The 17409-nt window shown below is 50.2% G+C and overlaps 1 protein-coding gene across 1 annotated transcript; it reads right to left on the bottom strand.

Annotated features, from left to right (window-relative positions):
• Positions 1-51: 51 nt before the first annotated feature.
• abcc10 (ATP-binding cassette, sub-family C (CFTR/MRP), member 10) lies at positions 52-17250 on the bottom strand. Its single transcript, XM_060047093.1, has 21 exons — positions 16600-17250; positions 14838-16215; positions 14288-14515; positions 13741-13897; positions 11172-11332; positions 10993-11072; positions 10320-10491; positions 9709-9807; positions 8923-9112; positions 8323-8400; positions 7220-7423; positions 6607-6745; positions 5968-6160; positions 5261-5604; positions 4474-4643; positions 4128-4288; positions 3546-3799; positions 2539-2684; positions 2147-2244; positions 1441-1553; positions 52-887 (listed from the first exon to the last, which is right to left on the bottom strand). Exons 1-21 carry the CDS (start codon positions 16773-16775, stop codon positions 752-754), a joined length of 4677 nt encoding a protein of 1558 aa, XP_059903076.1. The 5' UTR covers positions 16776-17250; the 3' UTR covers positions 52-751.
• Between the last annotated feature and the right edge of the window lie 159 nt (positions 17251-17409).

Raw genomic sequence — 17409 nt, 5'->3', positions numbered from 1 at the left:
AGCATGTCACAAAAACATGTCAATAGAGATACTGAACACACACACACTTCGTATGATTTCAAACCTGTTTTTAATAGTTGGTTGAAAATAGTGTTAAAGCTAGTTGTGTAGTGTCTGGAAGGTTGAGTGCCCAATAAAGAAGACCCTGTGTCCGGGACAACTATCCCTTTATCTTATAGATATACATCTCTATCTATATTCCAGATCTGCAGTATTTGACAAAACCAGTCGTTCATTTGAAGTTGCGTTTGAACACATAAAACCCAGAGCCCAGACTGTTTGAACGGCCGACAGTCGGCCTGTACAGCCCTCTTATGGGAGAGGGTAAGCACAGCAAGACACCAGTCAATCCTTCTCTCTAGAGCAGCTGGCCTGTTCAGTAAGTGTTGAGGCGTTGCCTCGATACCAGACAGTGCCACCGCAGTGGATGCTCCCGGCCAGGAGACCTGCAGCACATCTTCTTGAGGTAGTGTTCAGGCGTAGATGTTAGATGTAACGGATCAGAGTCTCTCTCCAGTCTTGGTTTTTCATTGTGAAAAAGGACAGTGGATTTATGTTTGCATTTCTTATTGTTCTCAAATGTTGCTCTGTATTATGCTTCTTGCTCAGACTGTTTGGAACCAGCTGAGGACTCAAACCTGCAAACTGATTGGTTGGCTTAGCTTGCCTGCCAGAAGTAGTTTGGACCACAGACGCCGTGATTGGTCAGATAACGATGTCCTTCGGCAGGACCACTCCTGCCTCCTCTTCCTCACTCGTCTGCCCCCCCAACCAGCCTGCTGAAAAGAGACTGGTCGTTCTGGAGCAAGGCAGCCGGGGCGTCGAACTCCACCACCTTCCCAGCATGCATCACCAGCACGCGGTCTGAGTCCATGATGGTGTTGATCCTGGGTATAGGACACAGAAAGCCATTTTGAGCCTGAGGGCAACCGAGCTAACGCGAGCCTGAACAAGACAAGATGTTGTTGGGCTATTTAAAGATGTCAGAAGCTCCTTTATTTAAGTTCAAAGGTGCGCATGTGTTTTCGCTCGCACACAAGCACATTATTTTCAGCTAAACTATCGGCTCTAGGCTTCCGACAGTCTACAACAATTTAGTCGTTTAGCAGTCACTTTATCCAAAGTGACACACACTGAGTTCAAATACAGATTATTAAGGAGCAGCTGGGATTAGACAGTGAGGTCAGATACATGTCATTATGGAACATGCAGGGGTAAGACAGTGGCTTCAGACACAGATCATTAAGGAGCAGGTAGGGGTTAGACAGTGAGTTTGAATACATGTACTTAAGAAGCAGGTAGGGGTTAGGACTGCAGTATACTCTTTATTTTACTTTTATTACATTGTACCTGTGTATGATGTATACAGTAGAAGCCATGTATGTACAGCCCTACCGGTGTATAATGTATACAGTAGAAACCATGCATGTACAGCCCTACCTGTGTGCGATGGTCAGGACCGTCTTGTCTCTGAACTTGTCTCTGATGGTCTCCTGCAGCAGTCGGTCTGTCTGCTGGTCTACACTGGCTGTGGCCTCATCTATACACAGAACCTGCAGAACCAGAACCAATACAACACACCAGCTCAGTACATAGAACCTGCAGAACCAGAACCAATACAACACACCAGGTCAGTACATAGAACAAGAACCAGGTGTATACACAGAAACTACAGAAACAGAACCTACAGAAACAGCAACAGGTCTTTCCACAGAACCTGCATGCCAGTACTAGGTCAATACCAACAACCTACAAAACCAGCTCAATACACAGAGCTGAAAAGAAGAGCTGTGCTAGGCTAGGCCATGATAATCTATGCTAGGGAAGGTAATAATAGGCCATATAATGCTAGGATGTGCTAGTTTAGGCTAGTTTATGCTAAGCAAGCATAGGTAAGGCTAGAGAGCTGCAAGAACACAGGAGAACATGGGAGAACACAAAATAACATGGGGACACAGAAGAACATGGAAGGACATAGAAGAACACAGAGGAACATGGGAGAACGCAGAGGAACATGGGAGAACACAGAGGAACATGGGAGAACGCAGAGGAACATGGGAGAACGCAGAGGAACATGGGCCAGGCTACACCTGGTTCATGTCTTTGGTATGGAGCTGTGTGGGGACACCATGAGGTCAGGTCTTACGTTGGCCTCGGTCAGCAGAGCTCTGGCCAGACAGAGCAGCTGCCTTTGGCCCAGGGACAGACGACTGCCCTGGTCCCCCACCTCTGCATCCAGACCACCTGGAACACACACGTATATACACACACACACACACTATTTATGCATGTGTATAAGAGTGTAAGCGGGCTACTTATGAAACCATCCACTTGTAGACGTCGTCTCATGTGCTTATCGGACGGTAAACAATAACCAGCGTTAATGTGGGTCTGAACTCATGTCCTCAGAGCTGGGAGTCCAATCCCCTAGTCCGCCCTCATGACAATAACACTAATAAACACTAGTATACCACCACAACACTATCCTTCTATCTGTGGGGTCGTTCTGTGGTGCTGTCTGAAGGGGTGCCCCCTCACCCATCCTGGACACCAGCTGCTCCAGGTGACAGTCCTGCACGGCGGCCAGCAGCCTTTGGTCAGGATGGCGTCCGCAGGGGTCCAGGTTCTCCCTCACACTCCCGCTGAACAGGAAGGGGTCCTGGGGTATGATGGCCAGCCTGGACCTGCCAGCCAGCAAGCACAGCGTTAAGCCTATCCGAGGGCAGTCTAGCATAGCCTGTCCTAGCCTAGCATAATTGACTGTAGCCATAACCTACAATAGCAAAGCCTGCAGAAGTCTAGCATATTGTACTCTAGTCCAGGGGTTCTCAACCACCGGCCCGCGGACCGCTACAAGGCCGCCGAGATTCAGAAATAAAGCCTACTTCAAAAAAAAAAGAGTATATATATATATATATATATATATATATATATATATATATATATATATATATATATATATATAAATAAATAAATAATGATATGCTTATTGCATACTGTTAAAAGACAATGAAAAAAAAGCTTTGTTTTTATTGGCTTGATGTTCACAAAGTATTTCACAGTCGTGTTGTTATAATGTTGGACTGTTACTGTCTATTAATAAAAGTGTTTTTTTATTCTTAATAATGGTCCGACCATGTCTGTGTTCATTAGATTAGGTGAGGCAGGCATATAATGGTTTGTTTCCTGGTCGAGGCATTAGCAACCCCTACTGGTTGGTCGGGGCGCCTGCATCCCCCCCCCCCCCATACCGGGCCGTGAAAATAGCCTAAACAATACTTACCTAGCATACAATAGCACATCGTAGCATAATGTAGCCTTTTACTAAGCATACTCCTCCAATCCTACCTTATTGTAGCCAATCAAAGTCTTACAAAGCCTAGTGTAGCATAGCCTTACCTATGCTTGCCTAGCATAAACTATCCCATCCTAGCAATATATAGCCTATTAGTACCTACCTACCCTATCGTAGATTATCATAGCCTAGCCTTGCATAGCCTAACCTGTCCCCTCACTGCCCCCCAGCAGCAGACCCCATCAGCTACCTGAGTTGGGCCAGGCCCAGGGTGCTGATGTCCAGGCCGTCCAGCAGGATGGCCCCCTGGTTCAGCTCCACCAGGCGGAACACGGCCAGGAACAGGCTGGACTTGCCTGAGCCGGTGCGCCCCACAACGCCCACCTTCTCCCCAGGGTGCACCCGCAGTGTGACCCCGTCCAGGGCGTTGGTCAGACCCTCCCCGTAGCACAACACCGCCCCGTTGAACTCCAGCTGGCCACGCTCCGGCCACGACGCCGGGACCTGGACCAGGACACGCACTGTGAGGAGGTTTCTGGTTCCTAGGGGGCCTTTTTCACACTACAATACACCAACCAACAAAGTGTGATATGTGGTGGTGGTGACGGTGGTGGCGGTGGTGATGTTTTGGTGATTGTGGTGGTGGTGGTGGTGTTTTGCGCTGGTGGATGTGATAGTGGTGGTGATGGTGGTGGCAGTGTTAGTGGTGGTGATGTTTCGTGATTGTGGTTGGGGTGATTGAGTTGGTGTTGATTGTGGCTATGGTGTGGCTATGGTGATGGTGGTCATGGTCATGGTGGTAATGTTGGTTGTGGTGGGGAGGGTGTTGGACCTGTGGGTTGTGGTCCTGGGGTTCGGTGGGCAGGCAGGTGGAGTACTCCTCCGTCCGCTCCACGCTCACCATCTGCATCTCTGTCTGGGTGAAGCTGAAGATCAGCCCAGACAGCAGGCCGGTGATGGAGAGGGAGTAGGAGAGAGAGAGTCCCACCAGACCTGGCACACACACACACACACACACACACACACACACACACACACGCACACACAGTTATTCAAAAGGCCCTTTTACCTAAAGCATTTCACAGGCTTCAGATGCAGGTCTTTAAGGAGCTTGGCTCAGGGGAAGGCGAGTATAGAACCAACAACCCCTGCAGAAACCATGACGACCGTGTGCTCACCTGGGTCTACAGAGCCGTAGCGGTGCTGGAGGACAGCGATGGTGCTGATGCCGGTAACCAGGGCGACCCCGACCAACTGCAGGCGGATGTCCAACCACTGCATGGCGGCGTTGCTTAGGAACAAGCAGCGCTGGTTGTTGTCCAGGCGCCTCACGCTCTCCTCCTCAAACCTGTGGTCCAAAACACGTGCATGAGATCAGCCAATCAGATGCCTCCAGAGGTGGACGGACAAGGAATCCCTGGACCAATAGCAGCTCTAGTGGATCCCTGGTAGGAGGGTCCCTCCTCTGTCATCCTTCTTCAGGTGTCTTCCCTCTGGGTTCACGGTCTATTTTACATCTTTTTTTGCATAGGTCTACAACCTATTTATGTAGTAGAAATTGCGTAATTTGTCTTATTGTGTGACTTGTATTTTTGTATGATTTTTGAAATCGTAATCTTCTACAGTCCAGGACTGCTGTGGCACCCGAATCTTCCTACTGGGCATAATAATAGCAACTTCTCTAATAATACCGGCGCATACCCGGCAGAGGCGTGGCCTACCAGGAGGAGAGGGTGTTGCCTCACCTGGCAGAGGCGTGGCCTACCAGCAGGAGAGGGTGTGGCCTCACCTGGCAGAGGCGTGGCCTACCAGCAGGAAAGGGTGTGGCCTCACCTGGCAGAGGCGTAGCCTATCAGGAGAAGAGGGTGTGGCCGCACCTGGCAGAGGCGTGGCCTACCAGGAGGAGAGGGTGTGGCCGCACCTGGCAGAGGCGTGGCCTACCAGGAGGAGAGGGTGTGGCCTCACCTGGCGGAGGCGTGGCTAGCCCGGATGGTGGCCAGGCCGCTCAGCGTCTCGGAGAAGTGCGAGTAGAGGGGCGACAGCGTGACGCTGCTGAGGCGCTTGAGCTCGCGGGACGAGTGGCGGTAGAAGCGCTGGGTGCGGTGGTAGAGGAGGGCCAGGGGCAGCAGGGCGGCCAGCACCCAGGGGAGGCTCCAGGCCATGACGGCCAGGGTGCCCGCCAGGCTGAACACGTTGGCCAGCAGGATGTTGAGCACGAAGGGCAGGCCGTCGTCCACGCCCGACACGTCCGAGGAGAAGCGGTTGAGGACGCACCCCGTCGGGGTGGCGTCAAAGAAACCCATGGTGGCCTGGGAGGAGACGGAGACGAGACGCAGGTTGATGGGATGGTGCAACAGCTGGGAATGGACCTTTGTGGTGCCCTGCTCGTGGTGAAGCGAGGGCAGTGGGTACTCTGTGGGTTTCAAACCGGCAAACCTAAAGAGTCAGTTTTTGTCTAGAACAACAACACACACACACACACACACACACACACACACACACACACACACACACACACACACACACACACACACACACACACACACACACACACACACACACACACACACACACACACACACTCTACAGGCCGTACCCAGACAGCTGGCTTAGCTCTTGGGCCGAACACCAACCGCTCCCCAGAGGACCTACGACAGCGAGGACCTCCTCACCTGGAGGACGCGGCCCAGCAGGCGGTCGTGGACGACGGTGGCGGCGCGGATGGCGCCGAAGGCGAAGAGGAAGGCCCGTGCGGCCGTGAAGAGGGTGTTGGCGGAGGCGATGGAGGCGTACACCGTCAGGTAGAACTTCACGTCCGAGCTGATGTTGGAGAAGGGGGAGGCTGTCGGGGAACACAGCGGGGCCCTGGAGGAGGTCCGGACGGTATCAGAACATTAACATGAGCAGAAGGCGTGAACAGGACCCAAGGACGTTGAAGGACCACAACATATCACAGAGGGATGGGTCCAGCACACACCTACCAAATATCTGGTCGGGAACATGTTAAATATCAGAAGGAATCTTAAAGTCTGCTGGTTAACTCGAGTCTTATCATGATTATCAGAAATCGATTGTAGGGGTGTGGTCTGATAATAAACGACAATAATTCAGTAGATGCTTGACGCTCCCATGAACTTTTTCTTTCCTCTTAATAAAATACCTAACTGTGATAAAAAAAAAAAGCACTTCCATGATCTACAAGTGTTCCTATTGGACCAGTAATCACCAGCCATCGACTGTAACTCCAGTCACTACGTCTTCCAGTGTCAACTCTACGGTACTGATCCGCGAACAAACTCCAGGTAACCTACGTCAGTCCCCCAGGAGAGAAGAGCAGCAGGTGGGGTGAGGTGAAGGCCTCTGTGTCGGAACCATTGCTCCATGTGGAGCCGTTGTTCCTCAGCTCTGATATCCAGTGCGACAGCCACCAGTCAGACACGTTCTTCGAGGCTGAGGGAGAGGGGAATGCAACTGCTGTTTGGTACTCACTCACTATCCAAATATGGCCAGTTGTTAAAAAAAAATACTAAACTTAAAAGGTTAACACGTCAATAGTACACCTCATACCAACATTGCATGTCCAACAAACAATCAAGATTTATCACATTGACTGCAGTTCACTTCAAAAGTGTGTAGGTCAAATCTCAGTTTGGATAAAAAAAATGGAAGTTCTGGCTTTGTATCATACAACCAATCCAGATGCAATTGTTTTAATGTTTTAGGATTAGAGAAACACGTTTGAAAGAACAGCAGTCTGTTCAACTGAGTCAACTGATCCTTTAAGGTTGGACTCCTTTCTAACGACAGCACAGCTGTGATTCCTGCAGGACCTCCATCCCGTAGCTCCAAACTGAGAAGTTAATTTGCATGCTTTGCCCTCTTCTTTATATTTTTAAGGATGGAGTGGACAGGTGTGGTCCGTGCCTTGCATGAGGAGGAGGGACAGCAGGATGGTTGCGGCCAGGGCTCCTCCCACCGCCCGCCAGTACGCCCGGTACACCGCCCACGCCAGCCCCCCCGCCTCCTTATGCTCCTCCCCCGTCCGGTCTTCGTCCTCCTCCACCATCACCAACTTCTCCTCCACCTCCAAACTGGAAACCCCCTCCGCCAGCTCCACCTCAGCACCACCTGGCAGCCCCACCCAGCAGAGGACAGACCAGACAGTGTGAGGCTCTTAGTAATCTGTTCTGTTATGGTTATTAATTAGGTATTGATTGTAGAGACAGGGCACTGCCCTGTCTCTACAATCAATACGTTGATTGTGTTGACTCTAATGTAAAAGTGTGGAAGGATCTAATGTAAAAGTGATGAGTGGTGATAAAGATGCTGGTGCTAGTGATGGTGATGATAGTGGTGATAAAGGTGCTGGTGCTAGTGATGGTGATGATAGTGGTGATAAAGATGCTGGTGCTAGTGATGGTGATGATAGTGGTGATATAGATGCTGGTGCTAGTGATGGTGATGATAGTGGTGATAAAGAGGCTGGTGCTAGTGATGGTGATGATAGTGGTGATAAAGAGGCTGGTGCTAGTGATGGTGATGATAGTGGTGATAAAGAGGCTGGTGCTAGTGATGGTGATGATAGCGGTGATATAGATGCTGGTGCTAGTGATGGTGATGATAGCGGTGATATAGATGCTGGTGCTAGTGATGGTGATGATAGTGGTGATATAGATGCTGGTGCTAGTGATGGTGATGATAGCGGTGATATAGATGCTGGTGCTAGTGATGGTGATGATAGTGGTGATATAGATGCTGGTGCTAGTGATGGTGATGATAGCGGTGATATAGATGCTGGTGCTAGTGATGGTGATGATAGCGGTGATATAGATGCTGGTGCTAGTGATGGTGATGATAGCGGTGATATAGATGCTGGTGCTAGTGATGGTGATGATAGTGGTGATAAAGATGCTGGTGCTAGTGATGGTGATGATAGTGGTGATAAAGGTGCTGGTGCTAGTGATGGTGATGATAGTTGTGATAAAGATTCTGTTGCTAGTGATGGAGGCAAAGGTTTTGAAGGTTACCTTTCTGCTCAGCGTTGCGGTCATTCCTGTGCTGTTTTGGACCCGCCTCCACCAGGGGCAGGATTTCTGATGGCGTACCTGTGATGACATCACCAGGTGGTTAAAGCTAGGGTAAGCAATTTATTTAAGAAGCATTTTTTATTTTTTCATATTTGTTGAAATTCTCTTTACATCCCAAAAGAAATGATCATTCAATCGAAAGCTCAGACCCAAAAGGTATCTGTGGCTGTCACAGGCCTGTTCAAAATACTGTCCAATGATTACACAAGGCTTCCACAAGGCTAGGCAGAAAAAATGCTGTTTTTAGGGTGTGGCTTTGGTGGGAGGCCAAGAGGGACGTCCATCACTAGCAACAGACGGTTGGGATATTTTCAGTTGGATACTTTCAAAATCTATGTTACGTGGCTGGTTTCTCCAAATTGCCTACCCTAGCTTTAAGGATGGATTCTGAGACCTTATATTCTATCTACTACTAACCTCGCTATGATTGTGTTCAGCACAACACAGTGAACTCATAGAGGTGCAGTATAACCACATATTTCCCTGTCTGTCTTCAGCAGCCAGTGAAGTGAGACAGGTGCAGCACAACATCATGTCTACCTGTCTTGACGATGGTCCCGTTGTCCATGAGGACCACCAGGTCCGCCCGCTCCACAAACTCTATGCGGTGAGTGCAAAGGATTCTGGTCTTTCCCCGCAGGATTCCCATGATGCATTTCTGCATCAGGTGCTGAGCCACCTGGGCGTCCACGGCGGCCAGCGGGTCATCCAGCAGGTAGATGTCCTTCTCCTGATTGGACAAGGTAGACCATGGGACGAAGCATTTAAAAGGACGCATTGAGCAGTAGAAGTGCTACTGAGTCAGACTTCTGGAGACCCTCCCCTTCTGGAACATCTCACAAGATGACTAGCAGTTGCACTGATCTGTGATAATCTCACAGCCTGAACACACCTTGCTGAGATGGACCATTGTTGTGGGATTCAGAAAGTACTGACATGTGATTAATCTACTGTAACTGTTGGCAGTACCACAAATAATCCATATTTTTTCGGTTACTATCCTTGTTCTTACGATTCCTAAAGCTACTCTGCAGTCTTTACAGACTATACACTTGTCACTTTGGACACATGGATTTATAGGCTCTTACAGGGAACTCAGATACAATGATTCATATGCTGTTACAGTGAACTCAAGATACATTGACCCACGCTTTTGCAGTGATCTCAGGTATATTGATTGACTCATGCTCTTGCAGAGGCTCTTATTTCTTTAAGGTACAGTTTGGACACTGGGAATCGAACACAGAACTTTTTGGTTGAGGGACCACACTATCTTCCCCTGTGTTGAAAGACTGTAGGTCTATCGGCTGGTGGGGCGGTACTGACCATGTAGACGGCTCTGGCCAGCGCCAGGCGTGCTTTCTGACCCCCGCTGAGGGTCACTCCGTTCTCGCCCACCTCCGTCCGGTCTCCCTGGGGCAGCACCTGCCATGACAAGACAACTGTAACAGCCACTGCCTGTATGTTGCCGTCTTGTTTTCCCTCTAGTGTCATGTGCAGGTGCCGGTCAACTGACCGGCACCTGCAACCATTTTCATCATCATCCCGCCTCTACCAACCAGCTCATCCGATTCCACCAATCACCTCATCAGTTCTCAGCCAGGTGAGGCCTGCGACACATGTAAAAGCCAGTTTTGTTGGGCTAGCTCTCTCTCACCTTTTGGTCTGCCGAGGGTAAACCCGTTAACATGTTTTATGGAGAGTTTGGAGGATTACTAGATCCTTTGATATCATATATACTTATTATTATATTTGATTATATATTTTGCCACAGTTTCCCTTCTCCCCCTGCTTTTGTTTATTGTGAACCGTGCGTTAGACGTTAGCGTTTGCAGAGATAAGTGGGGATAGAGCAGACAACATAAGACTAACGCCAGACCGACATGACACGAACATGCAAAGAACATGAAACAATTATGAGACGGAGGGCGTCTTACGTTGAGGTCATCGGAGAGTGCGCAGGCCTCCACGACCGCCTGGTAGAATACAGAGTCGTACTTCCTGCCAAACAGGATGTTGTCGCGCACCGTAGCATGCTGGATCCAGGGCTCCTGGGTAGCCAGACCGAAGCCGCCCTCCCGGCCCACCACGTGGACCGCCCCACTCAGCCTGGGGGGGTAGAGCTAGAGGTCAGTGGTCCGCATGACAACAGCTCCAACCGCAAGCATGTTCTGGACCCAAAGCACAATGTTCACCACCATGAAAGCTACTATGCTCCCACAATATTACCTACAAAGATTGAAGAACAACTGGACATTAAGAAGTGAACCTAACCTATAGGTCTACTACGAAAAGCATCAATATTTTGAATATTATTATTATATTAGACGATAACACTATAGGTTTTCTAGAGGACAGGAGCACCATACATCACTGTGTTGTCATGGTGGCGTCATCACTGTGTTGTCATGGTGGCGTCATCACTGTGTTGTCATGGTGTTGTCATGGTAGCGTCATCACTGTGTTGTCATGGTGTTGTCATGGTGGTGTCATCACTTTGTTGTCATGGCGTTGTCATGGTGGCGTCATCACTGTGTTGTCATGGTGTTGTCATGGTGGCGTCATCACTGTGTTGTCATGGTGTTGTCAGTGTGATGTACTGCAGCCTACCTGGTCAGTTCTCCAGTAATGGCTGCCAGTAAGGAACTCTTCCCACAGCCCACTCTCCCCACGACCACAACCAGAGAGCCCTGCAACACACCACAACACTGAGATCACTGTGTGTGTGTGTGTGTGTGTGTGTGTGTGTGTGTGTGTGTGTGTGTGTGTGTGTGTGTGTGTGTGTGTACCTTAGGTATGCTGAGGTCCAAGGCATGCAGCAGAAGGCTCCCGCTGCCCTCTCCATAGCCCTCATCTCTTCTAGGCCCAGGAGGATCGGACCCCCCAGGCCCCAGCCAGGAAAAGGACCCCTCGCTCAGCAGAACTGACGTCTGCTGGTCCTCTGGGGCTGCTGAAGAGACAGAGACAGAGACACACACACGCACACACACACACACACACACACACACACACACAGTTGAACTTTAAAGGTCCCATGACATGAAAATCTCACTTTGGGAGGTTTTCTAACGTAAATATGAGTTCCCCTAGCCTGCCTATGGTCCCCCAGTGGCTAAAACTTGCGTTTGGTGTAAAACTAGCACTAGCTGTTCTGCTCGCCTTTGAAAAAACGGAGGCTCAAGCGTGCTGATTTGGAATGTCTGTGCTCATGACGTCATCAGGAATCTCAGCTCCTCCCCTTACTCTGCCTGGCCCGCCCAGAGACGTTGGCCCGCCAATGAGACTCGACCGTGCGAGCGCCACATGTGTGTGTGTGAATACACACACTGTAACGCAAGTGTTTCTTGTCGGTTCTTTGACGTGTCTTGTATTTCCACAACGAGACTGTCGTGGGGGTTATCTAAGCCATGGTTGAGAAGGAATTGGGGGAAAGGAACTTTGGTTTGACTCGCTGAAGTACATGAACTGCGACATGCCGCCGGTTGCCGCGAGGCACCATCGCCCGGCAGCGGGCAGCCGGCCGCAGGCAGCGCGCGGTTCAGTCGACTTCAGGTTGATGTGAAAGTGGAAGAACCAGAGACGTCGCAGAACCCGACAAAGTCGTTTGTGATTCATAATATCGTCTGGAGGCGCGCACAATATGTTATATGATATAGATATCTATGTATTATATGATAATTATTATTGATTATTAGATATAGAGCTCCAGGACTGTAACGCAAGTGTTGTACACTTCCTTGTTATTTGGATAACCGTTCTGCTGTTGGTGTGATGGCGCATAACACGTCGGACTCTCGTCTCTGGTATTTCTACAACGAGACTCGTATTGGGGGTTATCTCAGCCAAGGTTGAGAATGAATTGGGGGGAAGGAACTTTGGCTTTGACTCCCTCAAGAACATGAACCACGACAAGGAGGAGAAAGGGATCTTTGCCGGGCAGCGCTTATGCACCTCCGCCTCCGGCGGTGGTCCCTCAGCGGAGCTCAAGCGGGAGACATTCGCCGCCAACAATCCCTTTCTCCTCCATGTCGTGGTTCATGTTCTTGAGGGAGTCAAAGCCAAAGTTCCTTCCCCCCCAATTCATTCTCAACCTTGGCTGAGATAACCCCCAATACGAGTCTCGTTGTAGAAATACCAGATACGAGAGTCCGACGTGTTATGCGCCATCACACCAACAGCAGAACGGTTATCCAAATAACAAAGTGTACAACAAAGTTCCTTTCCCCCAATTCCTTCTCAACCATGGCTCAGATAACCCCCACGACAGTCTCGTTGTGGAAATACAAGACACGTCAAAGAACCGACAAGAAACACTTGCGTTACAGTGTGTGTATTCACATTGATGTGGACGTTGAAGAACCAGGAACGTCGGAGAACCCAACGCGGTCGTTTGAGATTCATAATATCGGCTCACACAGCTTTTTGCCGTGATAATATATATTATATGATATAGATATCTGTGTAGGCTATATGATAATATTTAGATATAGAGCTCCAGGACTCCCGTGTGTTCTAGAATATTTACAGAACACGGCTAAAGGCTGTGTGCGCCTCGCCATTGCGATACATCCACTGTAAACAGAGCGCATGGTGGCTGCAAGCTGCTCAGGGCCACACCCCCACCCTCCTCCTTGACACGCCCACCGAAACAGCGCATTTGGGGGAAGCTCAATGTGCGACTGGCTCGGAGTGGCTGTAACTCTGCACCACGGCTGAATTTAGGGAACGTCTTTGAATACTGTGTTAGTTGCCCACTAATATCTATATTAAAGAATACATAAAATAGCATGTCATGGGACCTTTAACATCTGCATTTGAAGGGTTAAAACAGGTGAAACCTTTTTTACATTTTACAGGGGAAGGGTTAAGACATACACACTGTTGTTTCTGAAGAATCCAGTAAAGCATTACCACTTTCATTTCACTTTACTATCCTGTATGTTAGGGCTGCTCGATTATGGGCAAAATCATAATGACGATTATTTTGGTCAATATTGAGATAACGATTATCCAAACGATTATTTTTGAGTTTGAAAACATGATGTATTTATTCAGCATGTCTCTCCCAAAGAACATTTTTAACTGAGAACTATTACATTTCAACTTAAAAAAATACACAAAATGGTCAAAAAGAAAAATCTTTAAATCTAAAATAATGTAGAGATATGTATCCAGCTGTTCTGCACTTTCTATAAAACATTAAATAAAAAATAATAATAATAAAAAAAAAATTGAAAACTCGATTATATTTGTTTGGTGATCTTCTGACGCTAAAATCCAAATCGGGATCGAAATTTGATTATTCGCCCAGCCCTACTGTATGTGCATGTAACAAATACATACAAGTATTGAGCCTACCCAGGCTATAGTAGGCCTGCAGGTCCTGGTTGGGCAGCTGAAGGAAGCGCTGGATCCTCTCCAGGGAGACGTAGGCCTCCAGCACCCCATTGAGCACCCAGGGGAAGCAGTTCAGAGGCAGGATGAGCATGCCCACCAGGGCCAGCGTGGTGAACACCTGCAGGGGTCAGCATAGCCATAGTTACGGTAAAACCGGCATCACCATGGTTAGAGCCCGACCAGTATCACGCATAACCATGGTAACAGCACAACCATCACGTATCACCATTGTTACAACACAACCATCAAGTATCACCAAGGTAAGATCCCAAACAGCATCACCATGGTTACATCACAAACAGTGTCACCCAGGTTACAGCTCAACCAGCATCAATTATCACCATGGTTACATCACAGACATCATAATTCATCCAAACGGTTACAGCTCAATGTGTATCATGCATTACCGTGGTTACAGCACACTAAGCACATATATATAGATAGTTTTATTTTTTCTCTATTGGCACTAATTCCACTCAGGAACAATTTTGGCCTGCCGACGGAGTACCTTGGTGGCGGTGAGCTGGTGTCCCAGCAGCACGTAGGTGAGGAAGGTGAGGATGGAGACGACCACAGGCAGCGCGGCCCAGGTGTACACACACACCGCGTCCAGGTACTTGATGGTCTTCAGGTGAGACAGCTCGCGTTGGCGGCAGTCTGAGATCTTGTGGGCAAAGTGGGGCTCCCAGGTGTAGAACTTGATGACGCGGATACCGAACAGCAACTCGGTGACCAGCTGGGGGCGGAGGACACATACAGTCTCAGGAGGACCACCACAAACACAGCACATCAGTACCCCACCCTCGGGATAGGGTGACCTGATCCGCAGGTTGGGTCCAGGGAGATGCCTGACCTTTACGCTATAGAATCATATATGACAAAGTGTCTCTACAAAATCTTTAACAAGTTAAAATGAGGGGTTGGGAACCACTGCTCTAAAGCAATGAAGACACTGCATGCAGAGAGGACAGCCCTCTCTGGTGAGACAGAGAACAAGTGCTCTTCCTCTGCGTGCGTTAGTAAACTGCAACCTGCCCGGCGGTGTAGAGGGAGCTCACCTTGACACGGCTGTCCTTGTACCGGAGCATGTGCTTGTTGTTGTCCAGGATACGGGAGGCCAGCAGCTTGTTTAGGGGGACGAGGAGCAGGGCCACGCCCAGCCCCCCCAGGAAGGCAATGCCCACCTGCAGGTGCAGCAGGTAGAGGGCGATGGAGAACTGCACGGGCAGACTCCACAGCTCGTGGAAGCTATTGCAGAAGTTGACCACGCGGTCTGTGTCGGTGCTCATCAGGTTGACCACCTCGCCGAGGGAGAAGCGCGCCAGCCCTACCCTGCCCACCCGCAGCGCCTTGCCGTAGATCGCCGTGACGACGGCCGCGCGCGCCGACAACGCCACCTTGGACACGTGAAAGCCGTAGAGGTTCCTGAGGAAGGCAGAGAGCAGCGAGCTGGAGAAGAGCCCCAGGGTGACCAGAGCCCCCCGACTCGGCGGGGCGTCCGGGTCCTCCATGAAGCCCACCAGCTGGCCGAGAAGCAGGGGGCCGGCGAAGCCCAGCAGGTTCCCCACCAGCTTCAGCGCGCCCAGGGCGTAGTACCACCACCCGAAGGCCCGGTGCAGCACCCCCAAGAGACGCACGTCCCCGCCCAGCTCCGGCAGCGCCTCCTCCTGAGGGGGGGTCCGGCTGCCGGCCGGGAGGCGCCGGCTGACGGGTCGGGGCCACTCCCCTCCTCGTGCCCCTCCCCCTCTCACCCCGGCTGACGCCCCCCGCCGGCTGGCCTGCCAGCACCTGGAGAAGTGCCGCGTGACCACGCCGGTGCGGAGCGCCCGGGGCAGGTGGTAGACGTGGCCCAGCCCGTCCAGCTGCCCGCGGCGGCCGCGCTCCAGCAGCGGGTCCAGCCAGCGATAGAACAGGCGGGAGGAGCAGCCGCTGCCGTCCTCCGCCACCATGGCGCCCGTATCGGGGGGGGCGCTCTCCAGCGCGCCACCGTCATCGACGCCGCTGTCGATCTGTAACTCATAAGCGGCGCCGCTGTAGACGCACGGGAAGGCCCACGCTAGGAGGTACGCAGCCAGAGGGAGCGTCCGGGCCGCGGCCAGAATGAAGCGGGTCAGTCTGAGCGACCGGGTAGGGTCCAGAGCGGTGCTGGCGCCCGCCACCAGGGTGAACACCAGGTTCGGAACAGAGAGGAGAACCAGCAGAACCAGCAGCGTGGGGCCCCGTCTGTGGCTCCACGCCGCGGACACCTGGAGAGCCAGGGAGGCAGCGAGGTGGAGAAGCCAGGCCAGGAGGGCACAGCCGTCGGCCAGGCAGTCCAGGGACAGGTGGACCTGGCGTTGGAGGCCCGCCAGCACCAGGTCCACAGTGAAGAGGAGGACCAACAGCAGAGTCGAGACAAGCCTGAGGGTCCAGCCATACTGAAGGATGGGTCTGCGTCTGGGAGGGATCCACGAATCAGGAACCAGGACCAATTAGTACACACAGAGGAGCTGGGGTGGCTACCTTCAACTATAGAAGCTCTTCCGTCCATATTTTTGCCATATATATATAGGTGTATAGTTTTGCTGAATATCATTGTTAATGTCACCGTTATCACATCTAGAATTTTATACCACTGGTTTTACAGAACCATAAATATGTTTTACTTGTCTTGGGTGGCCGCAGACAAGACGACAAATTGTGGGTCAGAATATCGGTCTATTATCCAACATCTTAATTATCAAAACCATGCAAAATCTCTAGAATATAATTTATGATTACAAAATTAGACATTATAGAGCTCCACACCCTGGAATTGGTTCTTCTAGTGTTCCTTCTTACCGTGGGATGCTCAGGTAGAAGGCGCTGCAGACCGCTAGGCCACTGTGGGGCAAGACACCCAAAACCAGCTGGTTGAAGCAGGGCACGATGGTTCCGTTCTGCCAAACGGGGAACGGGTCCCCGGCGTCTGTACCACAGAGACCCGCAATCAACTCAGCTGGGTCGAACCCCCCCATTCCAATTCCTTTATCGGCCTAACATGCTCACAGACAGCAGGAACTACACCGTGGCATGTGAACAGCACTTCATGATACGTATACACAGCGAGGGTATTCTTTCGTTTCTCAGGAGACTGTTGAACATTGACCATGTAGCTAGTAACAAGAACATGGGCTGTTACTTCTACTTGAAAGCCCCAGAAAGGATAGATCAATATACATAACAACCGTGCTGTATGTCTAATCAAGTTACTCAAAAAGAAAGAGCAAGAGTGAATTTAAATACTTCTGAAAAAGGTTTCCTACGGAGGTGTCATAACTCCCTTTTGCTTTTGTTCATGTTTTATCTCTTCTGTTCTGGGCATGTAATATTCAGAGCTCATGGGTGAGAACCCTCGTGCTTATACTAATGTGGTAATGGCTGATTGTAAAAGCTCAAATTATAAATATATTATACAATGACACATCTCAAAATATAAATACAACTCCGACACCGGGAGGAAGCAAAGTCGATGCTTGATGACGCATCAGTTTCCTTTCAAAATAAATGCCCCTTGACGTAACAAATATTTTATGACTCTGTATTCTCTTAACATATACATGTTACTGTTTAAAATATCACTCATATTACTTCCATTACTAATATTTGTTA

This window comes from Gadus macrocephalus, chromosome 3 (assembly GCF_031168955.1).
Source record: "Gadus macrocephalus chromosome 3, ASM3116895v1".
Taxonomy (NCBI): Eukaryota; Metazoa; Chordata; class Actinopteri; order Gadiformes; family Gadidae; genus Gadus; species Gadus macrocephalus.
This window is presented reverse-complemented; position numbering and strand designations above follow the sequence as displayed.

Coding starts and splice junctions, on each gene's coding strand:
- abcc10 (XM_060047093.1), bottom strand. CDS start 16,775: ATGGGGGGGTTCGACCCAGCTGAGTTGATTGCGGGTCTCTGTGGTACA. Junction 11,333..13,740: donor GCAGGCCTACTATAGCCTGG/GTAGGCTCAATA, acceptor CTGTCTCTTCAG/CAGCCCCAGAGGACCAGCAG. Junction 6,746..7,219: donor GTCCCTCCTCCTCATGCAAG/GCACGGACCACA, acceptor CCTCTCCCTCAG/CCTCGAAGAACGTGTCTGAC.